The 25,764-nt window shown below is 49.2% G+C and overlaps 9 protein-coding genes across 9 annotated transcripts; 6 read left to right on the forward strand and 3 right to left on the reverse strand.

The window, feature by feature from the left end:
* The first annotated feature begins 188 nt into the window (after positions 1 to 188).
* On the forward strand, positions 189 to 1,905 carry DAC1 (Dac1p). The gene has a single exon (XM_018856118.1). It carries the CDS (start codon positions 394 to 396, stop codon positions 1,603 to 1,605), a length of 1,212 nt encoding a protein of 403 aa, XP_018711296.1. The 5' UTR covers positions 189 to 393; the 3' UTR covers positions 1,606 to 1,905.
* Positions 1,906 to 6,142: 4,237 nt separating this feature from the next.
* On the forward strand, positions 6,143 to 7,003 carry METBIDRAFT_79049 (uncharacterized protein; the record flags this gene model as incomplete). Its single annotated transcript, XM_018858993.1, has 1 exon — positions 6,143 to 7,003. One exon carries the CDS (start codon positions 6,143 to 6,145, stop codon positions 7,001 to 7,003), a length of 861 nt encoding a protein of 286 aa, XP_018711297.1.
* Positions 7,004 to 9,316: 2,313 nt separating this feature from the next.
* ARO7 (chorismate mutase) lies at positions 9,317 to 10,356 on the forward strand. The gene has a single exon (XM_018856119.1). The coding sequence runs from the start codon at positions 9,528 to 9,530 to the stop codon at positions 10,305 to 10,307; it is 780 nt and encodes a 259-aa protein (XP_018711298.1). The 5' UTR covers positions 9,317 to 9,527; the 3' UTR covers positions 10,308 to 10,356.
* A 513-nt stretch (positions 10,357 to 10,869) lies between these two features.
* BTA1 (Bta1p) lies at positions 10,870 to 13,137 on the forward strand (the record flags this gene model as incomplete). The annotated part of the gene is made up of 1 exon (XM_018858994.1): positions 10,870 to 13,137. The coding sequence occupies one exon, from the start codon at positions 10,870 to 10,872 to the stop codon at positions 13,135 to 13,137; it is 2,268 nt and encodes a 755-aa protein (XP_018711299.1).
* Positions 13,138 to 13,566: 429 nt separating this feature from the next.
* Positions 13,567 to 14,268, reverse strand: METBIDRAFT_12718 (uncharacterized protein; the record flags this gene model as incomplete). The annotated part of the gene is made up of 1 exon (XM_018854260.1): positions 13,567 to 14,268. One exon carries the CDS (start codon positions 14,266 to 14,268, stop codon positions 13,567 to 13,569), a length of 702 nt encoding a protein of 233 aa, XP_018711300.1.
* Positions 14,269 to 15,284: 1,016 nt separating this feature from the next.
* Positions 15,285 to 17,176, reverse strand: METBIDRAFT_205754 (uncharacterized protein). The gene has a single exon (XM_018854981.1). It carries the CDS (start codon positions 17,046 to 17,048, stop codon positions 15,630 to 15,632), a length of 1,419 nt encoding a protein of 472 aa, XP_018711301.1. The 5' UTR covers positions 17,049 to 17,176; the 3' UTR covers positions 15,285 to 15,629.
* Positions 17,177 to 17,995: 819 nt separating this feature from the next.
* Positions 17,996 to 18,751, forward strand: TRM9 (tRNA (carboxymethyluridine(34)-5-O)-methyltransferase; the record flags this gene model as incomplete). The annotated part of the gene is made up of 1 exon (XM_018857631.1): positions 17,996 to 18,751. The coding sequence occupies one exon, from the start codon at positions 17,996 to 17,998 to the stop codon at positions 18,749 to 18,751; it is 756 nt and encodes a 251-aa protein (XP_018711302.1).
* A 2,441-nt stretch (positions 18,752 to 21,192) lies between these two features.
* Positions 21,193 to 22,745, forward strand: METBIDRAFT_32731 (leucine carboxy methyltransferase). Its single transcript, XM_018856120.1, has one exon. It carries the CDS (start codon positions 21,611 to 21,613, stop codon positions 22,682 to 22,684), a length of 1,074 nt encoding a protein of 357 aa, XP_018711303.1. The 5' UTR covers positions 21,193 to 21,610; the 3' UTR covers positions 22,685 to 22,745.
* Positions 22,746 to 22,772: 27 nt separating this feature from the next.
* On the reverse strand, positions 22,773 to 24,296 carry MNN24 (Mnn24p; the record flags this gene model as incomplete). Its single annotated transcript, XM_018858995.1, has 1 exon — positions 22,773 to 24,296. The coding sequence occupies one exon, from the start codon at positions 24,294 to 24,296 to the stop codon at positions 22,773 to 22,775; it is 1,524 nt and encodes a 507-aa protein (XP_018711304.1).
* Between the last annotated feature and the right edge of the window lie 1,468 nt (positions 24,297 to 25,764).

The raw sequence follows: 25,764 nt of genomic DNA on the forward strand, positions 1-25,764 counted from the left end.
TGCCCTGTGAAGCCCGGGTGCTTTATTGGCCATTCTCCTGGATGCAAGCCGTGGCGGGGCTGGCGCAACGTTACATTTCGCGAGCCGCAGCGCAAAAGCGGCGTTGCATGCAGGCGCCGGTGACGGTTGCAACTGCAACTGAGCCCTGGTGCCGATAAGCATGTCACGTTTTCAGCTCACCAAGAAGACGGGGACTTGGGGTATAACTGTCCTGTTTCCTGCCGCGCGGTTTTGTTGGATTAACGCTCTGACGTTTCGGTAACTTAGTCTAGGTTTGAATTCCCCCTTTGCCTAATTCGGACCCTTCCAGTTTGGTAGCCCCAAGTACACTACTCTTGGGTACTTCCGACATCCCATCTTCATTGAAAATCCTTGGATTCAGTCACACACTAAATGTTGCGTCTCACCAATTGCCGCCTCTGTGACCACGGCAGACTAGTTTCCCGGGATCTATACATCGACCAGGCGACGGGCACAATTGTCCCTAAACCACCCAAATCGGTGCATGTTCAAACCGTTGATCTTGGCGGAGCCATCGTGGCACCTGGATACATCGATATCCAGAACAACGGCATCTACGGCCTCAACTTCCTGGCACTAAACTCGGAATCTTCGCCTGCGGAGGTGGCCCAGTTCAAGGCTTTCTACAGAGACTGCATGGCCAAGTACCTCGCCACAGGGGTCACGTCCTTGTGTCCGACTGTGACCTCAAACTTCCCCAGTGTGTACCGCAAAGTGCTCCCCGTGTACAAACGGACGCGGTCACGTGCCATGGCCGACTCTTTGGGTGCACATGTGGAAGGCCCCTTTATCAACAAGGCCAAGAAGGGGTGTCACCCCGCGGAGACCTTTGTGGACGGCCACACCAACAGCTTTGCCGCCATCTACGGCGCAGAGAACTTGCGAAGCAACGTGACCATTGTCACGGCCGCACCGGAGATCCCCGGCGTCATGGCGGAAATCCCACGGCTTTTGGACCACCCCAATATCGTGTTTTCCATAGGCCACACTACGCTGGATCTGGCCACGTGCCGCCAGGCGGTCGCCAGTGGGGCACTGATGGTCACCCACTTGTACAACGCCATGCCGCAGCCGCATCACAGAGATGCTGGGGTGGTGGGCTTGGTGACCGACCCGCAAACAAAGGGCAACACGCCGTTCTTCGGTCTCATCTGTGACGGCGTGCACGTGGCACCGTCGATGTGTGTTTTTGCGTATCGCGCCAACCCTGACAAATGCGTGCTTGTCACAGACGCCATGCATCTAATCGGCCTTGCTGACGGCACATACCAGTGGGACAAACAGCGGATTGTGAAGTCAGGCGCGTCGCTATATTTGGAGGGCACCACGACGTTGGCGGGTGCCGCCACGAATCTTGCAGACTGTGTGAAAAACTTGGCCAAATGGGCGGACATCACTTTGGCCCAAGCAGTGAAGACCGTGACCAACAATGCGGCTGACTCATTGGGCATTTGCCACAAAGGATACTTGGAAGACGGGTGCGACGCAGACTTGGTGATCTTGAACGATGCTGGCGACGTACTTCAGGTCTACAAGTTAGGAACGCCTTTGTCTGTTTCGTCGGGGTTGACGGCGCAGCTTTGAATGACTTGTTTCGATGGCTTCAGCCTAGTAGCTGATTATAGAGCTTACAGAACATGGCTGCTTTCATATATCGTACAACACTTTATGTATGAGCGTGTGATGCTGAGTATCTCCGTCTCACAGTTCAAAAAGATTGTTAGTGATTCACAGTTTTGCAACGTTGTTATTCTGTTCTTAGTTTCCCCAGCGTTCTATAGAAACCAGCTCGAAAGTTCAGACCATGCATTATTTCTTCTTTAATGATGAGATGACCGATGCTCTCAATTCTTTCTAACAAGCTCTTAACGTCGTGAATCCAGCTGTCCATTAATCAAGTCATTAATGTTTTCACTGTTTCTCTTTATTTGAGAACCCCCGCTGGGGTAGCGTGTCCCAACATGTCAAACTCGATCCATTTGGTTTGTTGATTTTGGCGGAAATCATTCCTTTATTGACCATCTCAATGACGCAGAATACTTATAGATATCATATTCAAAAAAAGATTGCAGCACCACAATTTCGCATATGGTCTCCCACTACACTACTCAGTGTGGCCCTATGCAGCTTAACTAACGTGCTTCCTGCATGGTATGGCCGCAACCGAAATTTCTTTTAAGCAGGTTAATAAGATCATTAAAAAGGAAAACAAGGTTTATTGCAAAGCTGCTTCAAACGTTTGGTGTTCAACCCTTTTGCACAAAATGCACTCGTTCCATATTTAAATGATTTTTTGCTGAACTTCAAATTTAAAGGTTTTTTACCAAGCCCATGAGCTTGAACTCAATGTTGGCCCCAGCCGACAACTCATTGGAGAACTTAACAAAATTAAATTGGTTCGTCACCACGATCTTCAAGGTCTACACCAGAAGGCGTGGCGAGTCGCAGGAAGTGGGATCCTTAAGTCCGCTACAACCAGCCGAGTTGAAGCGACTACTACAGGAGACCTATCCTAGGAGTCGATGACGTAATATCCAATACGTAAACAGATACGTGCCATGAGGACTGTCCAGGCCGTGACTAACGGAAGGGGACGGGCCGAGCTAAGACACTTGGTACGTAGCTGGGAGCTGTTTAAAGGTTTTTTATATATATTCGTTATATAGTTTTGCCCCTTTAATCAGATGAATCTAACCAAAAAAAAAAAAATATAAAAAAATAGTTTTGCCCCTTTGAACAGATGAATATCCCAAAATTAAAAACATCTGAGAGTGTGATGAGGATTTATATAGTTTGTAGCTTTTGCCCCTGTCTCCGGGCAGTGGTATTCTTCAATGCATATGTTTGTTTTGAAAAATCACTTATGTTAGCAAAATATCAGCGTTCAAGCTTTAATGCACTGAAGGGTGTATTAAAACTTCAGATACTTTCTTTGACAATCTAAGAAGTTCTTAAAGTCTTTAACAGGGTTCACTTGCTTAGAGACCAAGAGGAAAAGAGCAAATGTACGTCGTGCCGCCTTGTCATCACGGGCCCTAAAAAAGGCCTATTCTATGGGATGATGACATTTGGTTATTTTTATTCAAATGTATAACATTGGTTGGTTGTGGGCAAAAGGTGAACTCACACCTTCTCACTGGAGCCAATGTTGCGCTCTATATATCGTTTTTTCTTCATAGAATTACGTTAGTGATGAGGACCAGCTGTCCAAAGAGAATGAACAGGTACTGTTGGTTCTGTTTCATATTCAAAAACGGTGGTGCCTGAAAGAAGGCATCAAACATTCAATGGAAAAATTGATTCTGATTAAGTTGAAACGGCCGCATTTTGGCTGTAGGTGTATGTTACAGAGCATTTTGATGGTTCTAAATTTTCTACTTTAATGCTCTTGATGTTATATAAACCTAAGTACATTAAAGTAGCTCGAGAGTATGTATAAACGAGTCTCCTGAAGTACCTTCAAAGAATTCAGCGAATTTTGGATAATTTATCATGGAGCTTTATTTGGGTTTAGTACAAATTTTCGAATGATCTGACTGTGGACCTATTGAGTTAAAAAATGCTGTAGTGAAGCTTTGACCTCATGACAAAGTAATTCATTAGTAAGACATCACGAATATAGCGGGCATAATTTAAAGTTGTCCAAAGTTCGAGAGTGCCAAATGTAAGGCTTTTAAGAATTTAGGTTTGATTAGAGGTGTTTAGGATTCAGTAATAAATGTATTCGCTGAAAACAATTATGGGGGCAGGCTTCCAGGAGGCGATACAATTCATTCAAAACCTTAAATGTATGAATTTTGACTCAAACCCTAAAACTTTAAGCTTCTCGCCAATAAATAAATTTGAAGAAGGACTCTAATACAATGAAAGAGTATCAATACGAATTACAACAAAAACTTTCATACGGACATATCAATAATTTTCGTTGCGAGAGAGCTTTCCATTCAAAAGATTCAGTCCTATTCTGCAGCTTGTGTGACACTGCATGAAGCACCACTTGTAACTTTGATAATTGTGAAGATAATTCCGTATTGCTTACGATCCATATTCAAAATTGCTCTTGTGTTGAAAAGGTAGAGATACTACATCAGAAACACGAAGATCCGTTCGATTTTTCTAGACTTTTTTTTGATATATTTTTTTTTGATATAAAATAAGACAGAATTACGGCCTGTTTCAATCGCTATCCATCGGTCTATGAGCAATATCGATATAATTATAAAGACGGTGCTGTCCATTGATTGTCTCAGGTTCTGAGAGCTATTTCTATTTTTAGTGTGACGTTCTGAAAATCTTCTTCGCTTAAATCGGAAATAAGATAAGAGAGGGTTGTTCTCATGATGAGATTGACCCCAAGGAACCCTTCTGATCAGTCAGGGCTAGTCCCGTTGCTGTCGCCATAATGACACTTGGCTTAATCTGTTCTGATGATTTCTGCTTTTTCTATCTAACACCTTTCAACCAGCGTTGAAAACATCAGTTACTGTATTAGCAGGATTTCAACAAATGCTCGACTCCTGGATCCATGCTGGGGAGATTCCTGAAGCGATTTCAGAGTGCATTCTTGGATGGACACTAGATGATTCCCATCAATAGATTCACAAGCCATGTCCAACATATCGGTGGCTGCACTCTTCATCAGAGCGTCGTAGCTTTCCATATCCAATAAACAGCCAGTAATCACATTTCCAAGAGCAGAAAGCTCGTGATCTCCATGAACGTTTTTGTATGGTCTGCTTGGGTGTGGTTTATGATAGTCATTCTCATCAATGTCGGTCAAGATCAGAGACAGTTTCTTAAGAAAGAGGAGAGGATATTTTGGTGCGCTATGAATTTCCGTTCGGAAACAGCCACCCCAGTCCCAGAAACTTCATCCACTTTTGTGCCAGTCCTTTAGCAAGAATTTCTGCGCATTGTCCCCCGAACTTGCCATTCAGATCCAGATCAACATCTAGGCAGGCAGCAGAGCAGTGTCTTCTACTTTGCATTATATTTTCCGTTTAAAATAGAATTGCTGTCTGAGATCAAGTTTCCTCGCGTTCCGTTAATCTCTTCAATCTCAGTGCAGTCTACAACTTTGGCTGGCTTCATAAAGAAACCACCAGCCGAGGAGCCAAGGTTTGAGTAAGAATTGAATGAGAGAGTGGAAGAATCATATTCTTATCAAATATTCATTTTATTATAAAGCCGACTGGTCAAGTAATAATATTCCAAATTATTCATCCTGATAACGGTCAACTGGCCGATTCATTTCACTTGAGCAAGAGCTTACACGATGTTGGTTTTGTAACCTCCCTCCAATCTCTTGCATTGATGAGCTGTACGTTTCTGCTCCACACGCTTCCCCAACCACGTAAAGCTCAAAGCAAAAGTCGTTGTAAAGACACTTATGTTTTGCTCTTTCCAACTGGTTCAGATTCAAAGATTTCAGTTACGGTGACTAGCGCACGACATATAATAATTTAAGCTCATACAACCAGCTTTTTTCATATGCCTCACCTCTTCCAGGAAGATCATAAAAGCGTCGCTTTTAATAAACTTGATCTCTGGAAGAACCAACTTGTGCATTCTCTCCAAGCACCGACATGTTCGTTTAGCCTCCCCAAAACAATTCACGTCAAAGTTGCACTCATTAATTGTATGATAACCACGCCTAATGTAAAACAACCAAAATGCAAAGACAAAAATGGTGCACCCGGCAAACATTCAATATTAGAGACCTCATATATGGTCGTGACTCTGAATCACGTGCTCATCCCAGACACATCCCAATTACTCGACTTGACATGAGCAAGTTTATCCTGTACGATAATCCACCGGAAAATAATACACCTCCTGCCAGCACTTCCCAAAGTTCAGTTCAAAATAGATGTGCTTTCTCGTTTCCTACCTTGTCAATGATTAACGGAACAAAATATCAAAAATTACGCCCCAGGACATCGGTTGACCAGACTTGCCGAATTTCCCCGGATCTCAGGTCCCATGTACGGCCTGTATATAGTGGCAGATCTGCTACAGGTGAGCCGCAAGCTAAATGCACCCGTCATTGGTCAGATAGAACTTCAGCAGGATCATTTTCTCTTCCCGCCTCTTATATATATAGATATCACATCTGTAGAACATGTGGATTCGAGCATATGCCACTGCGGCACGTGACACCGTCAACCACGGCAAGCACGGTCTCCATCCATGGCCCAAAACCAAGAAACCAACGCCACATGAAATCTTCAACTTGCTGGAAAAGGACTGTCTGAACAGATTGGCTTACGATCGGGCTGTGCGGCGCACATACCAGAAGCTTGTCAAGCTCTACCACCCCGACATCTCTAAACTGCGCGAGATCGAGAATACGGACGGCTCGGTGCTTCTGGAGGACCAGAAAAAGAAGCGGTTCCACGAAGTCCAGAGCGCGTATGAAATCTTGAAATCCGCCCGGACCAGAACCGCGTATCACCGGGCCCAGACCACCACGTGGGGTGATTACAAACGTGGAAAAACGTCCAGCTTCGACGCCTATCGGATGGCCAATGCCCATCGCAAAAAGTACGCCTACGAAAACGACCCGAAATTCTGGCAGGCCGGCAACTGGGAAGACTACTACCAGATGCGATATGGCCGGTCTGCCCCCACGCGGGAGGAGTGGGAAAAAAACAAGTGGGGCATTTTGTGGAAGGTGCTTGCGGCTGCGTCCGTGGTGGTCACACTACAGGTCATGCTAGCGCTTGAAAAAACCAACGAATTCAACCGCCAGACACGGCTCATGAATTTGCGTGCTAATGCGGATCTAAGCGATGCGTACACAAACTACGATGAGGGCCTCACGCGGTTCCAGCGAATCCGGCGGTTTTTGCTATTCCGGAGACTGGGGCTCGGTGACCGGGATGCCGATGGCACTAAGGTGGCGGAAAATGAGATGTTGACAAAGTACGCGCAGGAACAGTTGAAAAGACCTGAGCTTCTGGAGGAGTACAGAGGTTCGTAGTAGATAGTTTCCAATGCTTAACGAAATCAACACTTTGCGACAAGCCTTCCGCTGAACCAAGCTCCCTGGAACAGCCGGTGGAATCTCATAGATGGAATTTTTGATGTTTTCCGGGGGCAATTTTGACTCTCCATTTGCACTTGGTGTTGTTCAAAACTGGATACGGGCATCTGCTGTGGTGATTGCCTAAGAAACGCGAACCTTATTCTTTTCTACTGTTTCCCAAGTTACTCAGTGTGCTGGGCCAGGTGGAAAGCATCCCTTTTTTTTATGGCTGGATTCATTATTCGTTTGGATGCAGTCTGTGAGCTAAAGCAACATATTTTGCAAATTTAGACTGGATTTGAATTCTAAAGGGTTGAAAAAAGACACGTTTCTGCTAAGTGGGGTTGAGCGAGCTCAAAGTGCATTGATTCGGGCACAGCTAGTACTGACAAGCTCACTTCAGAACTGGTAAATTTTTGCGGTAAATTCTCAATTCCTTATATGTTTGTCTGTTTTCATCAGCAAAAGACTTTTAGCTGAATTTTCGTGTCCCCTAAAATCTGATTCATCATTATGGTGGACATTGCAAGAGTTCTTTTTTGTTTGGTCACTGAACTCAGGCTTCCGAAAACCAAGTTTCATCATGAAATTGATTACCCATCGTGGGTCACGCTAGCTGAGTACTTTCTTGCGGTAGTACCATATAAAATTCGCCTTATTAAAGGGTTAAAAATATCATCATGCTTCTAACAAGGAACGCGGAGGCTTCTGGGTGAGTCGGCGTTGCTGGAATAAATTACTTGGCCAAATTATCAGAGGCGATGCTGACAAAATTCTAGCGTCGTTCTTTTGCCATCAAAAATGCTTGTATAATTTGGCAATGCTCCAATAATTGGGAGATGGTTTTTAAAATGAGGAGATTTCAGTTCAAATGTAGCAGGATTGAACTTTTGTTTTGAATTTAAAAACTTGAAAGAATGAAACAACCTACCGCTTTATGCTTTCTGTAAAAAAAATATTAGAGTGTTAAATCTATTGCTCCTTCAAAACCTTAAAGAGATTTTATGTAAATCTCACTTGTGCGCAAATTATAGTGAGAAAAGCAGAAGTTCCAACGTAGGTTTACAGAGTTTTATTCTGAGTTGAAAAAATTTGTGCAGATCTTTGTGGGCAATTCTATAACCCGGATGAGCACACAAGAGTTATACAGAACACTCTAACCAATTACAATTAGTATAATCGCTACAGAATTTTTTTCAACTTTTTGACAAATAAGGGGGGCGAATGACAGTGGGTTTCAAGTACAGCTTCTTTGAGCGTTTGTCTCCTAGTTTATTTTTTGATTGTGTTGCTCAGTAACGAATCCCATTGAGTTTATTAATGATGTCTACGACGGTTGTGAGCGATAGTTCTTTTGCAGACGACTAAATTCTTTTTTTCGCCTTGAATGTGAATTCGGCATCTGGCACATCTAATAAAACTGATGATAAAGGGACAGCATATAGCTATGCATGTATGACCAGACAAGACACGGCTGCTTAGCCACTAGTTGAGTATTTTATAAGAAGCGCCTGACTCAAAATTTATTTCTTTTCGAATAATCTTGTGCCTTTTTCGGTTGTCTACCAATTCGTCTAGAGCCTGCCGTCTAGTCCCCCAATGAAGGCACATATTTTTGAGACCAAAATCAAAGAAAAAAAAAAACCACTGCGCCTCTGCTTTTTCGAACTTTTAGCTGTCGATTCTCATTTATTTATTCGCTCTACATCATAGTGGCTAAAGTCATTTCGGATTGGCCATTGCCGTTTCACTAAGGAGAATTGCAGTTCGGCCAAGACGCGTGTACCTGCATATACAAAACACGTCCACTACTCGTCTAAGCTCGCCGTGCTCTACCATGGCACGTATAAGGTCAGCACTGGTTCAAATTTGCCAGCCAAATAAGACAGCAGAATAAGGAGTTTCTGTAGTAGGGACATAAGCAGCCAGCAAGAACTGATCACTGTCGGTAATAAAAGCTTCAGGATATGCAGTAAATTAGCGTTACTCAATGCGGCTCTTCTAGCCATAAAGGCCCTGCTTAATATTCTATGTGACATAGAACAGTATTTCCAAACAATAAAAAATCAGATGCTTCATAGTTTCGAGAGATGGCACCAATCAGTGCTGCATTGTGTTCAACTGTATTGACTATTGTTCGGTGAATAAGGGTACTGCACATACTTGGACCACTGTAGCTTTCCTGGGAACTCCAGCCCATTTCGCTTATCGCCTGTCGTTTTGATGCGCATATATTACGCCATATTTCTTAAATTAATCACATCCATGCTACAGCTGTTTCTCAAGACCTTTCAGTCAAATTCTGCAAGAACCCCATTGCTTTTTGCATACTTTGTCCGGGCAAAAAATAGTTCTTGCAGAACCCTGTCTCTTCTCCGCTGACTCATTCACCCACGTCACGTGACTGTGCTTGCGCGTGACATCATAGCCTGTTGCACAAGTCTTCATGAAGAAACCTCTATCTTTCACAAAAAACACCATGAATTTCCGAGAACCGGCCACTGTTTTGGACCTCAATAATATCCGTGCTAGCCTCGTGCGCATGGAGGAAACCATTGTTTTTGGGCTCATCGAGCGGTCCCAGTTTTTCTCGCTGCCCAGTGTCTATCAGCCTAACAAGTACAGGATCGAGGGTTTCAACGGGTCGTTCATGGAATGGCTTCTTTTGCAGACAGAAAAAGTCCACTCACAAGTAAGAAGGTACGAGGCACCCGATGAAACGCCGTTTTTTCCAGACCAGTTGCTCAAGCCGTTGTTGCCCTCGATCGAGTATCCCAAAATCTTGGCCTCGTACAGTGACGACGTCAACGTGAACAAGGACATTTTGGATTTCTATGTGCACAAAATTGTCCCACAGATGGCATGCGAACAGGGGGATCAAAACGAAAATTCAGGTTCTGTATCTGTGTGTGACGTTGAATGTTTGCAAGCACTTTCTCGTCGAATCCATTTCGGTAAATTCGTGGCCGAGGCTAAGTACAAAGCAGACCCCGAAATGTACAAAAAGCTCATTTTGGCCAGGGACGTACAGGGAATAGAGGCCAGCATTACCAACCAAGCTGTGGAGGACAAAATCTTGCTTCGTTTGAAGGAGAAATGTCAGACCTACGGCACGGATCCTTCGTTGAAGTATTCGCAGAGACCACAGGCCAAAGTGGACCCAGAGCTCATTGTGCATTTATACAAACAGTATGTGATTCCTCTCACGAAGAAAGTCGAGGTAGAATACTTGTTGCGCAGACTAGAAGACGACGAGTAGAGTGAATAATAGAACAATAATACAAATATTCAATATCACGTAGTGCGGACGGCGCGCCGGAGATTGGGGCTTTGCCCGGCGATTCCTGCAGCGGCGTGCAAGTGCAAGGACGTGTTGCAATACAGATACACGTGTCTGTTTGGTGTTTATTTTTCCGGGCTGGGATGGCTAATTAACGCAAGATATGCACCAGGCTTGGCCTCGCGGGCCCATGTGGAGCACGTTTTCACGCGGTGTGCAGGACGCGAGCCTCATTTTGCACCCATTTCCAGTAATTACCCAATTTGCCAGAAGCGTATAAAGTCTCGGCCTGGAACCTCAGAATAGTGATGCTGTATTTTTTCTGGTCCACGAAAACTTCTCTTCTGCGCCGGTGGAAAATAGGCGTTCTCCAGTTTGTGTCAGTTGTCTTGTGCTACTTTCTCTTCCGGCCCACAGACCTCCTGCCCCTAGCTGAGTACTGGGAGTGAAACTTCCACTACTTCTCCCGATGCTTTCGCTCTATTTTGACGCCAGCTTCTTGCAAGTGTTGGGCCTCTCCGTGCTTGCTTTCATGGCGCCCATGGTGCTCTCGCAGAAGTTTCTGCAGTTGGTGCGCTCCATCGCTGTTTTTGCCTGGGCCTGCTTTGTCAAGCCGTTGCTCAAAAGCCACACAAAACATAGCAACCAACAGCAGGCATTGGACCATTTCTACGGCAACCAGGCACACATTTATGACACAACGCGCAGTGTGCTTTTGAAAGGCAGGAAAGAATGTTTGCAGCTCGCCTCTGCTCACTTGCCCGAGGGCAAGGCCGGGTTAGTGTGGGTTGACATTGGCGGCGGCACAGGCAAAAACATCGAGATGATGAACGAGATTTTGCCTATAGCCGATAGGTTTGCTGCCGTATACTTGGTCGACTTGTCCCATGCTTTGTGCGAGGTTGCCCGTGCCCGTTTTGCCAGCCAGGCCTGGGGCGATAGAGTCCACGTGATTGAGGCTGACGCCTGTGACTTCACCATCGACTACAGCCACGCCGACTTGATCACGTTTTCCTACTCTTTGCTGATGATCCCCACGTTCAACGCAGTGGTGGACCATGCCGTGGGCTTGTTGGACAGAGACTCGGGTGTAGTGGCGTGTGTCGATTTCGGCATCCAAAGCAACGACACCACCGTGGGCCGCATCAACACGCTTGGAGGGCTCGTCAACAGGAATATTCCGTGGGTGCTCCGCAACTTCTGGCGCATCTGGTTCGAAGCGGACCGCGTGTTTTTGGACTCCGCCCGACGCAACTACTTGGAGTACAAGTTCGGCACGCTCAAGTCTTTGAACGCATACAACAACACGCTCGGCAGAATCCCATACTATGTGTGGATCGGCTGCCACAAGTCCCGCTCACATCTGTTGCTTCATCGCATCAACTGTCTAGCCACAGAGTCGCCATACCTTGCGCCCTCTGACGAGACAATGGACGCGGAGTACTCCATCTGCGGTCTTTTGGAAGGCCTGTTCCCTGGAGGCTCCCTTGCTGTGAGCAAGGGCCACGAGGCCGCTTTGGCCAACTTCAAGAAAAACTTGCCGTTCCCCTCAATCTACTACCAGAAGCAGCCATGGAGAGTGTACTTCGACGAGGTCAACTCGCAGTACCAGCAGTTTCGCAATCAGTACATATACGCGTTCACGTGGGAAGATCCCAGAGAGGACCACAAGATCTTGAAGTTCTCCGGCAACGACACCGTGTTGGCCATCACGTCCGCAGGTGACAACATCTTGGCGTACGCCAGCTTGCCGGACCCACCACGCAAGATCCATGCTGTGGACTTGAACCCATGTCAGAATCATCTACTCGAGTTGAAGTTGGCCTCTTTCAAGGGCTTGTCGCGCGACGAGATCTGGCATATGTTTGGCGAGGGCCGCATCCGCCAGTTTCGCCAGTTGCTCTTGCAGAAGTTAAGCCCCCACATGTCGTCCAACACTTTCCAGTACTGGATGGACAAGGGCGAGAAAACCTTCGACGTCAAGGGGAAGGGACTTTACGACACCGGGTCCACCAGGTGGGCGTTGCGCTTGGCCAGAGCCGTGTTTGCCGTGTTTGGGGCCGGCGCCCACATCGACGAGCTCTGTGAATGCACCAACATGAAGGACCAGATCCGCATCTGGAAGACCAAGGTCAAGCCGGCGCTCTTCAACCCGCTTGTGGCCACTCTTCTCATCGGCAACCCGATTTTCCTCTGGAAGGCGCTCGGCGTGCCCGCCAACCAGGCGGAAATGATGGGCGACTCTGTGTTGAAGTATGTCGTGGACACGTTGGAGCCCGTGGTGCACCGATCGTTGCTTTCCTCCGACAACTACTTCTACTACTTGACTTTGAAGGGCAAGTACCACCGCAACAACTGCCCAGATTACTTGACCGATAAGGGCCACCGCAATCTCACAACGACCCGTGATGACGGCACCGCGCCCATCGACAACATTCGTCTCCACACCGACACTTTGAATGACGTGTTTGCACGGCTTGCACAGAAATGCATCACCATTGCCATCATCATGGACCACATGGACTGGTTCGACCCGCGTGGCGACGACGCTGAAAAGGAGATCCGCGCAGTCAAGGAATGTCTTGTTCCGGGCGGCCGTGTCATGCTTCGTTCTGCGGCTCAGTATCCGTGGTACATCAAGACTTTCGAGAAGTGTGGATTCAAGTGCAAGCCTGCCGCGATCCGGCATCACGGCGAGTCCATTGACCGCATCAATATGTATGCGTCCACATGGGTATGCACCAAGGAGACGGACAAGACCAGTTGGCCCGGCGACAGCCGGCGCCGCATGAGCAGTTTGAAGATCTGATACCAGCTGTTGTCGAGTGTTGCGATGATACTTTCATTGTTGTGTCTCCCAGCTGTTTTCGGGGGCTAGACCTCTTGAGCCGGAGCAGGTTGGATTAATAGCTCGTAGTCTGATAAACCTCACCGCCACCTCCGAGACTTGCACGACCCGAAAGATCCAAAAACGCTCGGTTCGTATCTGCACGTTACCTATATCTGGATGGTGGAGTAGTATTCCCGATTCCAAGTAGTATTCCCGATTCCAACTCACAGCCACTCGCTCAACCAGTCCAGAGGTGCTCGCATTGCCAAACCACAACCAGCGCCCCAAGCCCCGGCATGCACATTCCATTCATATCCCCAAATTTGAAATAAATCACCAATTTTTCCCGGCTGTACTTTTCTGGTAGCACACCCTCATTTCATCCTTTGGCAAATCCCCTCCTAAAACTCACCGGAACATCAAGCCATCGCCTTCGCCCTGGGTGCGCCACTTGGCCGCAAACGTACCGCTGTTTTCTAAGCGGTAGAGCCGCCAGGCCTCGTGAATATGTTCCGGGGTCAACGGCATCTTGTGGTCGCCCAAATACTCGAGATTCTTTTCTGGCATCAGCAGCACGTCCTCGCCCCTGGCCAAGCGTTGCAAGGTTTCACGCTTTCGCTTTTTCTTGGCCTCCATATCGAGAATGAGCTGGGTTTTGAACTCGTTCTGTTGCACCTCGAAGGCCTTGGTGATCACGTCGCCCAACAACAGTTTCGAGAGCCCGGCCATCACCACCGCTATGTTTTGTGGAATCAGATGACCCAACACACTGTTGCAGATTTTCTTGACTCCCGGCTTGTTGACGGCCATGCGCCGGTATGCCTCGAACCTTTCCATCTGGTCGTTGGAGAACGAAGTGATGAGCAAGCGCTTTTTCTCGTCGTCGTCGGGCTCGATTTCGCCCTCTTCCTGCTCGCGGAGCCGGCGGTACTTTTCCACCAACTCCTGGTCTTCCACGTCGGAAAAATCCGAGAAATCCTCGTCAAAATCCACCGGTTTTTCCTCGGCTGCGGCCGGCTCCTCTAGCGGGCTGTAGAAGACGCGCCAAATCAACTCCTCGTCCTCCTCGTCGAGACTTACGTCACTGTGAATACTCTCGGAATCGCTCATCGTTTTATTTTTTGTTCCTGGAGATATTATATGGAGGGTATTCTATCGCACTATAGTTTGTTGGCAAGACACTGTATGAGTATTGTGGATGTACCAAGCCTGGCTGTCAGTTTGTTATAAGAGGGTTGCAGAGACTGTAACAAGCAAGTTTCTGTTTCCACAAGTAGGGGTAAGCACGCTGCAGGAAATGGCTTATTTTCCAGGACTTCTGTAAACAATTGCCAACCTTAGATGTAGATACTTGGGTGAAGCTGAGAGTGCGCGAAGCCCGTGAGTGCGACTAATAAGTAGTTGCCGGGCCCACGAGACGACTCAGACTACGAATGGTTTTCATAGGCTCGATTTCTTTTTGATGTGAGGTCATATATGTCATACTCTCTTAGCCTGTAGCTTTCTTGATTCCATAAAGAACGCATTCTCAAATGGTAACACTCCATGCTAGCTTGAGGGTATCTGAGCCAGAATATCCGAATCCATTTGAGTTGAGCCTTTATACGATTTTGGCGCTTGTGGCTGGCACATCATATCCAACTGTCGCTTTCGACACCCATGTGATGGATTGTGTGTTTTGTGAGGGGGGAGAAGACCTAGCTTGTTGGGTGAGCATCAATTTGCAGTATATATATCGAACAAGGGTTGATGAAAGAAGGGCAACGAGCTTTTTGCCTTGAGCCAGGGCCCGTTTCCATACTTCTGGCTTAAACAAAATGCCCAAACGTTTCTGAAAATTGTTTGTGAAAAGAAAAGCACCAAGACAACAGTTCATGCTCATGGTGCATGATCTGGTTTTTGGGAATGCGCAGTGAAGTCAAAGAGCCGAAGATGATGCCAGAGGTACGTTGTTAATGCTTTCGTCCCAGTATAGACCCCACTTTGAAGTTTTTCTCGCATTATCAAATGCCTGGAATATACATGTTAGAAACGGCCTCGCAAAACTATATTGATGAGATGTCTCTGACATGATACCGGCCAGTATAGAAAGAGAATACATGCTTTACCGATGGGGTTTGAGTGCTTAATCGTATGATCCGGCCAGGAGGCACACAAGAATGGCATCTCGAGATGGTATGAGGAACTCACGGTGGCGATTTGGAATCGTACGTGGGGATGGTGAAATGCTAAATAACGATGCGCAAGAGCATCTACAAGGAGGGTGGGAGAGAATAAATATGACACATGTCCCGAGAAGCTGATAAGCCAGAGCAGCAAAGATGGTACGCAAAGATGCGCAGGATGGAAAGTGGCATTGGAAAGTATTGAGGATAGAAGACGTGAGCCCGAAACCAAGCAAATACGTGGAATAGCGCAGGGGATATTGCCGGTCCTTCCAAAGACTGACCTGTCGACCCGTCGTTGCATTCCTACACCTTGAGCTTGTCATGTAGTGCCATAACCTCGGTCAAGCGGCTTGCCCAGTCATGGGTCTCCTCCAGCAAAATGTCGTCGACGATGCGCAGAATGTGCATGTACGCCCTCGTGTCAAAAGGCTCTTGCGCAATAAGCAGGTCCAACATCTCCACGAGCCCGCCGAGAATGTAGTGTTTCATGACACTTTCGGCAACTAGCCGAAGATTGGAGCAGTCACGCGGGAGCCGGATGGCCTGCTTGATAGCCCTGGTGGCGTCCTCGAGGAAAGAGGTGATGTTGTATGTGTCGGTCTGCGAGAGGCGCAAGCGGCGCTGGTACTCTGTACCGTAAACGTTGCCTTCGCTGAGGGGCTCCTTCGCCAGGGGGTCCAAATGGCGCAAGGGCACGTTCTGCACGGAGTTTGCATACGGGCGCATGGTAGTCAGGTAGAAGAAGGACAATTCCGAGGAGGAGTTGTGCAAGAGGCCGGCCGTGGCCCTGTGCTTCAGCACGTTGAGCACGTGCACCGAGGGCACGATCTTGACGTACGCCAGGATCGCCTCGAACTGCCGCATATGCTGCAAGATGGCGGCGGAGATCTCGGGCCGCGTCTCGCCCAGCTCCTCCGCAGCCACGAAGTTGATGTTCAAGTGCCGCGTGACGTCTTGCAACCTGCAGCGGCCGGCGAGCATCTGCCTGCGCATGTCCAAGTCGGGCTGCAACAACGTGTCGTATATGGCCTGTGTGAGGAAGAACGGCAAGTCGTTCTGGTGGATGAAATCGAGGGAGTACGCCATGTACGCCTTGAGCTGCACGAGGTCCAACGACAAGCGCGGCAGGTCCTGGAAGTAGATTTCGACCGAGTACTCGGGCACGCGAGTCTGGGGGGCGGCCGCGCTGGTATTGCTGAGGCCCCTGCCCAAAGTGCTGGGCTCAAGATGCCGGGGATTTGCCAAAGTGCTCGGCTCGAGATCCCGGGAATTCCCCCTGGCATCTCCGTCCCTGGACCCGCCCAAAACACTGGTCCATTCACCCACATTAGAGCCTGCTCCAACCGGGTCCTCGGCTGTGCTCGGGCCCCCGCCCCCAGAAGGCCCATCCCCCTCATCGGTGAGAAGCGGCGGCCGGGCAAGCGCCGCCTCAAGCTCCGTTTCGGGCCGCGGCACGACTTTCGGGAGCCGGTCCCTCAACGGGTATCGGTAGGGGATTCCATCCGCAGCAAGCCGGAAGTCTAGCTGCCGCTGGGCGGCCTCCACCAAGTCGGGGAAGCGGAAGCCGCGGTCGCCGAAATCCACATGCACTGGCTGGGCCACGGAGAAGTTTGCAAGCACAAAGTCCCGCAAGAGCCGGGCCTGCTGCACTTGTGACGTGGGTGCCGGGGTTTGAAAAAGGAGCCAGGCACTGAAGGCCGCGGCCACGGCAAGAACGAACATGGCCGTTTAGAAGAAGCAAGTGTTTGAGACTGCAGACTATGGATCTGTCGGGGTAGAATTGTCGCCTGTAGAGCTGCCAATTGTATCACTGATGATTGTGGAAGTGATGACTGTGAAAGTGATGACTGTGGAACTGATGACTGTGGAGCTGATGACTGTGGAACTGATGACTCTGGACCTGATGACTGTAGAGTTGCCGACTGTATAAATGCCGACTATATGACTGTCGCCTGTATAGCTGCCAATTATATCACTGATGACTGTGGAACTGTCGACTGCAGAAATGTCGACCAGATCACTAACTGTGGAGCTGCCGAATAGAGAGCCGCCGAATAGAGAGCCGCCGAATATATTTGTCGACTGTATAAACGCCAACTATACCACTGATGACTGTCAACTCTCGACTGTATAAAAGCCAACTATATCACTGATGCTTGTCAACTCTCGACTGTATAAACGCCAGCTATACCACTGATGACTGCAGAACTCTCGACTGTATAAAAGCCAACTATACCACTGATGACTGTAAAACTGTCGGCTGTAAAATGCCGCCAGATGTGCCAACTGTAGAGCCGCTCACGACATCACTGATGACTGTACAGAACTGCCGAATACAGAGCTGACTGTATAGAGCTGCCTAATATAGAGCTGCCGATTATAGAGCTGCCGATTATAGAGCTGCCGAATAGTCAGCTCCAGCTGTACAGCGACCAGCTGCATAGCTACCAGATGTATAATTACCGCATATATGTCGTCTGACTATCTCCGGGGCTGCCGAGAACAAGGGTGCCGAACCCAGGGCAAATCCACCTGAATCCCACCAGCGCAAATATACATGGGCCGCGCATCACCAGCGGGTGGCCTGCACACAGCGGCTCGTCGGCCCAGTCTTCGGCCCAGCCGGGCCTGACCAGGCGCCCATTCCACGCCACACCCGTCTGTTCCCCATGAGTGTGCCGTCCGTGCCCATAGAAACACAGGCCGTGCCCGAAAACCAGGAGCAGCAGTTTGTGCACGAGGTGTACAACGAAATAGCGGCGCACTTCTCGCAGACCCGCTACAAGCCCTGGCCCATCGTAGAAAAGTTTCTTCGTGGCCAGCCGGACTACAGCGTGGGCATCGACGTGGGCTGCGGCAACGGCAAGTATTTGGGTGTCAATCCCAAGTTGGTCATTGTAGGCTCGGACCGCTCGGACGGGCTCGTCACGTGCGCCCAGCAGAACTCCAACAACGCCCACCTCTTATGTGTGGCGGACGGGCTCCACTTGCCGCACGCCAACGGGCGCTTTGACTTTGCCATTTCCATTGCCGTGATCCACCATTTTGCCTCCAAGGCCCGGCGCGTCGACGCCATCCGCCACGTGCTCTCCAAAGTGAGAACCAGGGGGAAGTTCCTCGTGTACTGCTGGGCGCTCGAGCAGGAAAAGTCCCGCCGCGGCTACAAGGAAGGCGATGACCAGGACATCTTGGTGCCGTGGGTGCTCCAGAAAAAGCAGAAGAAAAAGCCTGCGGGTGCGGGACCTGGGGCCGTTCCCGAATCCGGCGACATCAAGACGCCCGATCTGGCCCCGGAAACAAAGTACAGATACTACCACTTGTACCGCGAGGGCGAGTTGGTGGCGGACGCCGAGACTGCCGGGGGGCGTGTGGTGGAACACGGCTACGAGAAGGACAACTGGTGGGCCATTATAGAGAAGGTGTAGGGCGATGCGGCCACGCGTCTTGGATGGAAGATGCTGCTTGGATGATGCTGCTTGGAAGATGCCGTTTGGATGAAACATGCTGCTTGGAAGATGCTGCTTGGATGAAACATGCTGCTTGGATGATGCTGCTTGGATGAAACATGCTGCACGTAGGGTGTGTTGGCGAAGATGCGTGGAGCCCATGCCCGCATGTCTTCCTAGAAGAGGCTGGGCCGTGCCATACGAAAGGAGAGATGCATGTGTAGCACGTGGCGTGCTGATATACGAGGCATGGTGAAAATCGAGGGTTGCTGGAAACCAGTGTGTTGCTGACCGCCAAGCGGTCACGGGAAATGGAGGGATGCTGATGTCAGGGATCTCCAAGAATAGAGGGCTTGCTGAGAACAGGGGACTTGCTGAAAAAAAGGGCTTGCTGAAAAAAGATTTCGGGAAATATAGGGCTGGCTGAAGAAAGGGAATCCCGAAATCAAGGATTCAAGTCCAACCTGAGCCCATGACGTGTCCAATTGAAGGAGATTTTCAAGAGGTTGAATGCTCTGCGCATCTGGCTCATTAAAAGTTGTAGAATAGGTATTGGTGAAAATGGCATTGGTACCGAAGAATGCGTTCATGTTTATGCTCGATATTGGGAAATTTATTGCGTCTCAGGCTTGTCTTGGTGGGCCGTAGTCATATGGTACGAATCATCGCATTTCCCATCAAGGATGCTCAAGGATTTAAGAGTCGTTAAATGGGTACATATTAGCCTGTTGTCTCTTTCTTTTAAGCTCGGCTTCACAACCTGAGTATGCGAGAAAGAAAGGATAGTTCGGTATTGGTATACCAGATTACTTGCTACGTAAGTGCCAAAAGCTATCAGCGTTCAATTCACTGGCTATCCGAGATAAACTGACATATAACACAATGGTAAGTGTAATATCAGACATATCTTGGGCACAACATCACATTCGGAGCAGCCACGCAAACTCGTTTGGCAAGATCTCATCTGAATGCTCCAGACACCGAAACAAGCGCGACGACAATTTCCCAGGGCTCTTTATATATTCCAGCCTCAGCCGAATAACTTATCGGCGTAGAAAAACGATGGTAAGTATGCTTTCCAGCTTTTGTTGGATTGCATCAGCCCTCACAAAATTGGGCGCCGAAATGAGGCTTTCAAACATACTTCAGCATTCGCCAGGACAGCAAGCTTGAACCGCGTCCGCTCAACTGTTCGAAGGCTATGCATATATGGCCTTAAAGCTTTGCGATGTTCAGTAAAGAGCTAATAGAAGAGCTAATAGTACCAGGCCCCACTGAATGACCCAGCAGTGCAATGGCAAGAAGATGTTTGAGCAGAAGCTGATCTTTCTACGAGCCGTATGTGTTTAGTCTATGTTATATTGCACCAGAAAATCTTCTACGCCACGATCTGGCAAAGTTGAAAGATCTGAATCTCAGTGAAGCTCTTTAATCCAACCAACGTCTGAAAGCAGACCCACTACATAAACCGGATGATCCAGGTATATTTCGCCATCTTTCGGGTCCCAACAGTCATCCCTATTCACACCAGGGCTCAGGCTTCGATGTGGTCGGAGCTTCACCCGTTTTGAGGTCGTTTCTATTGCCTTCATTGCGCGTTTGGGTTTTGAAAACTCAAACAACCGCATAGAATATAGACTCCTTGGTCCGCGATTCAAGACGGGCGACTTGCAACTATTACGCCATTATCCTATAAATCCGCAGGCCTCGGGATGAGATGAAAAAGCCATGATTGATAAGCTTTCCCCTCCAGAAGTGTGGAGAGGGATTTGAGAGGCGACACAAACAATCTGGACTGGAAACTGGGATGTAGCAAAAGTGCAGTGGTAAGACAGCTGGCTCTAAAGACACTAAAAACTCGTATAATGTCCATAAGTGTTCATGACAAAGTTCACAAACATGCGATATTTTGTGTTGAAGAAGTTGAAAATCTATTCCATTCATTCAATAGGAAAATGTCAGAAAGCTTGTCAGATTTGGACTTGATGCAGTCACTGGGTTTTAATACAGAACCCTGCAAGTCTTCAAGAGACCTGACTACCTCGTGGGAGCAGCGTCACTGTATTTAAAAACACAACGCCGGACGCTAGTTTCCAAAGAGCTATATTCTACGGCACCAATTTCCAAAATGCCGACTTAAAGCAAGTGTTAATTTCCAATTGGTGGTGGTCGAAGTGCTACTTTATGAAGCGCTAATTTATGAAGCGCTATGCACTGAGGTGACGTGTTCCAGATCCGGCCCCAGGCCTGTATGTATGGCTCGGGCCTCCAAAGGTATGACTTCCTGGAGAAAGACCGATGCCGGGTTTTCCAAGACACACGTGACGCTGGACTCTGCTGATAACACACCATCCACGTGTATACTTCCTTGGAAAAAGAAAACCGTCTAACTGTCTTCATAAAAAGCTCTCAACGTACGGCTCAATAGAGACCTTGTGTGCATGAACATACAAGCGAGACCGAGCAGTATCGCGAACCTGAAAGGTGGGGCGAGCCGGCAACTTGCAACCAAACCACGCCAAGGCACCAGGCAGAACACGGAAAATCAATTATGAACAACACCCAAAAAAAATAAAAAATGAAAAATAAAGAAAAACAGGGTTCGGCCAGCCACACAAACCAAAAAAAGGCACATGAAACGAAGCCCCAGCAGTGATCACTCGGACAAACTAGAGCGCTGCGGGAAACCCGAAAGATAAACTCCGTCCGAGCCCTGGCCCCGCGCAACCCTCAAAACCTTCTTTTACCGTCTCTCAGCGGACCCTCGAAAATCCTCAGCTAGCTACCACTTTTCTTTCTGCGCGCGCAGGCAAAAAAAAAAAAAATAAGAACAGAACAATGGCAACCCGCGCAGCCAAGGATACAGTGGTGAGGGCCACGGACCTCGACGCGCTCAGCTGCAGGCACTCGGCCAACACCAAAGGCTATTTCTTGCCTGCCGACCCCCATGTTGCTCTGCTCGTGGGCGCCTACGAATCTGCCCTCCAGCACTGCGACGGGTACACGCAGCTTGCCGCGGGGCGCACGCTCCGGTCGTCGTTTGGGGCCCCCAAGCTCCCGTTGATCAACCGAGGCACGTACCTCCGCACGGCGGCCATCGACCTTGTAGTTTCTCTGTTTATAGCCGAGCACGGCGCGTGCCAGGTGGTGTCGTTGGGCGCCGGCTCGGACACCAGGGGCTTCCGGGTCTTGCAGCAGCACCCCGGCGTGTCGTACACGGAAATCGACTTTGCCGAGTCCACGCGCATCAAGAAGCTAGCCATCAGCAGGCTGCCGGCGCTCCGGCGGCTCGTGGGCGCCGAGGACTTGGCCGCAATCGACGTCAACTCGCGAGCAGACTTGGCGGCCATGGACCCGCACTTGCACGGCGCCAACTACCACTTGGTGGCGCTCGATCTCCGCGACCTTGCGGCCCGCGGCACAGACGCCTTGGCTTTCTTGGACTCGGCCCTGCCCACCTTGGTTGTGTGCGAGTGTGTCTTGTGCTACTTGCCGCCAAAGGCCACCGTGGATGTGCTCGCGTTCTGGAAGCAGAGCCTTCGCCACGTGGCCGTGGTGGTCTACGACCCCATGGGTCTCGGGGATGCGTTTGGCGCCATGATGGCACAGAACCTAGGCCGCAGGGGCTTGGACATGCTCTCGTTCTCCATGTACCCGGACTTGCCTGCGCGCAAGAAGCTCTTTGAGGAGACGCTTGGTTTCCAGGCCCACCTCACGGACTCGGCGCTGATTGGGGGGTACAGCGGGAGCCCGGGGCCCTGGCTCGGTGCCCAGGAGGCTGCCCGCGTGGGGCGGCTTGAGATGATCGACGAGGTCGAGGAAATCGCGCTTTTGTTGCGCCACTATTGCCTCATTTACGCCGAGGCCGGCTTGCTGCTGCGCTTCGCCGCTCAGCTCCCGTGGCTTACGTGACGTGGGTCCTATGTAGTAGCGTTGTACTACATCGTGCTAGCTGGCGCTATTTGCTGGCTGGCGCTATCCGGTGTGCGCGAGCACGGAATCAGGCGCCCGCCAAAAACTTGATCTGGCCCGCCACCTCTTCGCAGATCTTCTTGCGGCGGTCGCTGCCGACGCCGGGGACGTTGGCGAGCTCGATGCGGGCGTCGCACGCCCATTGCTTGATGTGCCTCATGATGTGCAACTCCGCATCGAAGCCACCGGTCTCCTTGATCATGTGCTCCGAGTATAGCCGGCGTCGCTTGTTCTGGCCGTCTTTGGGGCCCCGGCCAAACCCGTTTTTTTCAAACAACTCGTCGAGATAGAACTTGGGCCAGTTGGCGTGCAAGAACATCAACGAGTGTGACTTGTACATATGGAAGTCGTAGTTGCTCTTCGTGTCGTCCTCTTGGTCCAAGGCGTATTCTGTCTGCGCCCTGGAACTCCGGTCGGGCATCGTTGACTGGAAGTGATCTATGATTGGGTCGTACTGGCCCATGCCAAAGTACTCCCGCTTCTGGTTCTTGCCCATGGGACCAAACTCTCGGTTGAACTCCCCGACTTGGTAATAAGGGAGCCCAAGCTTGTGTGCTGCGGCAATGAAAGTTTCCTTGTCTCCCTCGCCGGCCGCACCCTGACTAAACAACGGATAGAAATAGTCTGGCCCATAAAAGTTATAGTACATGGACAAGACGAGGGTGGGAAAGTGCTTCTCTTTATCAATCATCATCTGGCCCGTTTCACTGGACGCCTCGGGAAGCGCGCCTTTAAGATCATGGAAGGAGATTAAAGCGGGGTCTGAAGACTCACCCCGCCCGTCGCCTTTGAAATAGCTGTTTCTGGCGTGGTGTGTCTTGTCCACTTCGATGCCGGCGATCTCATAAAACAGCGGCGAAGTGGACCGCCTCCATAAGTCGGGCCACATCACCATGCGCAGAGACTTGAAAGGCTCATTGACGAAAAGCACGTCAGGGTTTTTGACCGGAACGTTGTCTGCGTCCAAATAAAGCACGTTTTTGAACGACGACACCAAGAGGGCCACGTTTTTCAACTGAAACCCACCGATGCGCAGCATCACAGACGCGGGCACGAAGTCTTCCATAACACGGCACTTACCGTTGAGCTGGGGCAAGATGATGTTGCACAAATCGATGTTGTAGTCACTTCTTTTTGGCACTATCACTTCGACTGGAATCTTTGATCCCAAAGAGCGCAACACGGACACAGAAGTCAACACCAATTGGTCGTATTTGGCACCGCCAAGATACACGATTCCGTCGCCCTTCATGAACCCAAACTGCAGGCCTTTCTTCAATATCTGCTCAGGTATGGACGTCTTCATTGCCAGCATGTACTTCTCATGGGAATTCTTCAACGAGCTTGTTTCGTCCTCGCTGAGTCGCAAGAAGGATTTGAGGTACTCGAAAGAGCGCACAGGCTCGTTCAAGTACTGCTCACGCAAGTGACCGCCATACACCGGAATTCGACCATCACGGTTGACATACCGGTTCTCGTCCTTCGATTGGCGGTAGTGCTCGTCATTGTTGATGCCATTCACCGATGGCTTGTGCTCGTCGATGTTTTTCATGAGGTCCAGGAAAAACTCCTCAAATGCGGCCAGAAAACCGTAGTACTCTATGATAGGGCTTTTGGTGCCTATATTGCCGTCTTCGTTTGCCAGATCAGCAGACCCGTCAGTGGGCAGCATAGCGGCGGGCTGGTTCTCGTACGTTGAGATTTCAAAGAACACAAATTCATTGGTAGTTTGAGCGTGCGCCAAGTTACGAAGCCTCTGTGTCTCCTTATCCTCGCTGTCCCATACAGCGCCTGTCAGACGGGTGGCAACGAGCAACCCACGGTCACGATCATCAAAATAAGTCCGGTATACGGCCTTGGAGAATTTCGGTGGCGCTGAAGTTTCTCGCTCTGGGGCAGCAGGCAGTGTTTCTGGGATCTTCTGTGCCAATGTATCTAGCGACAGTTCGAATTCGCCGTGGCGGCTTTCGAAAACAAAAAACCAAATGTTGAGGACGACCACGGCAAGTATCCCCGCGAAGATAAGCCGGGTCGTTTTATTGGACATGACCGGTGCAGCCATTTCCGAACGTGAATGAACAGGGTGCTAGCACTTCTATTTGCTAGTGCTCAGAATATGATTCAGCTGACAAGACGGGAAATTTGTTGTGCCTGGATTCCACACACTCAGTCTTTTCAAGGGTCGTGGCGAGTGTTGGCGTTTTTTCCTGCAAATGCAACGGACAGTCGAGCTCGGTTTAATGTACAAAAGCGTTCAACGGACAGCAGTTTTGAGAAGGGTCCTTGGGAAGGATTTTGATGACGAAGGCTCAAGATTCTTGCGGGAATGGCTCGCCTTGCATTCCACGCGTGGGCCATCCGATGTACTTGTCCTGCACGGCGCCTCTGGCCGTGGTGCGCGTATTGAAGCGAGAAAATTCTTATTGTTTTGGAGATTAAGCGAGAAAACAGTCAGCAGGAGTCAGGTCCAGATCCCGAAGATTTAAACTCGGGGAGTAGGCAGCAGCTCGATACATCCTCGTATACCTTGTCTGTGACTGCTTGTCTGTCATCCAATTGCTATAAAAGCATTACACTTCGCGTTGCGTCTACATTGATTGCAACAATACTTTGGCCCATTCTATGAATGCATCAAGAATTCCACCTCTAATCAATCATAACTTTGGAACCTATTACCGTCCTTGCTACTACTACATGAAACAGAGATATCGTTCACTCTGTCCATTGGTATCCCCATGACAGAGACCAGAGATGACCCCTCCTTATAGATAATAATACACTTATCACCTTTCCAACCACACGTAAAATTCGCTTCTTTTTATTTACTCTACACTTATGTACACATAGTTTGGTTTCAATCACAAGCCCTGAATTAAGCACATTGCGTGACTGTGATTCATTTCGTAATTGATTCCCACAATCTATCTGCTTCGTAATTCTAAACGGCTCCCGAACAGCCACACAACCACCTACTTCCAGATACTCAAAATACTGGAATTTGCCCTATAAGTCAAGGAAAT

Source organism: Metschnikowia bicuspidata, assembly GCF_001664035.1.
Source record: "Metschnikowia bicuspidata var. bicuspidata NRRL YB-4993 chromosome Unknown METBIscaffold_4, whole genome shotgun sequence".
In the NCBI taxonomy this organism is placed as follows: domain Eukaryota; kingdom Fungi; phylum Ascomycota; class Pichiomycetes; order Serinales; family Metschnikowiaceae; genus Metschnikowia; species Metschnikowia bicuspidata.

Coding starts and splice junctions, on each gene's coding strand:
- DAC1 (XM_018856118.1), top strand. CDS start 394: ATGTTGCGTCTCACCAATTGCCGCCTCTGTGACCACGGCAGACTAGTT.
- METBIDRAFT_32731 (XM_018856120.1), top strand. CDS start 21,611: ATGGCAACCCGCGCAGCCAAGGATACAGTGGTGAGGGCCACGGACCTC.
- ARO7 (XM_018856119.1), top strand. CDS start 9,528: ATGAATTTCCGAGAACCGGCCACTGTTTTGGACCTCAATAATATCCGT.
- METBIDRAFT_205754 (XM_018854981.1), bottom strand. CDS start 17,048: ATGTTCGTTCTTGCCGTGGCCGCGGCCTTCAGTGCCTGGCTCCTTTTT.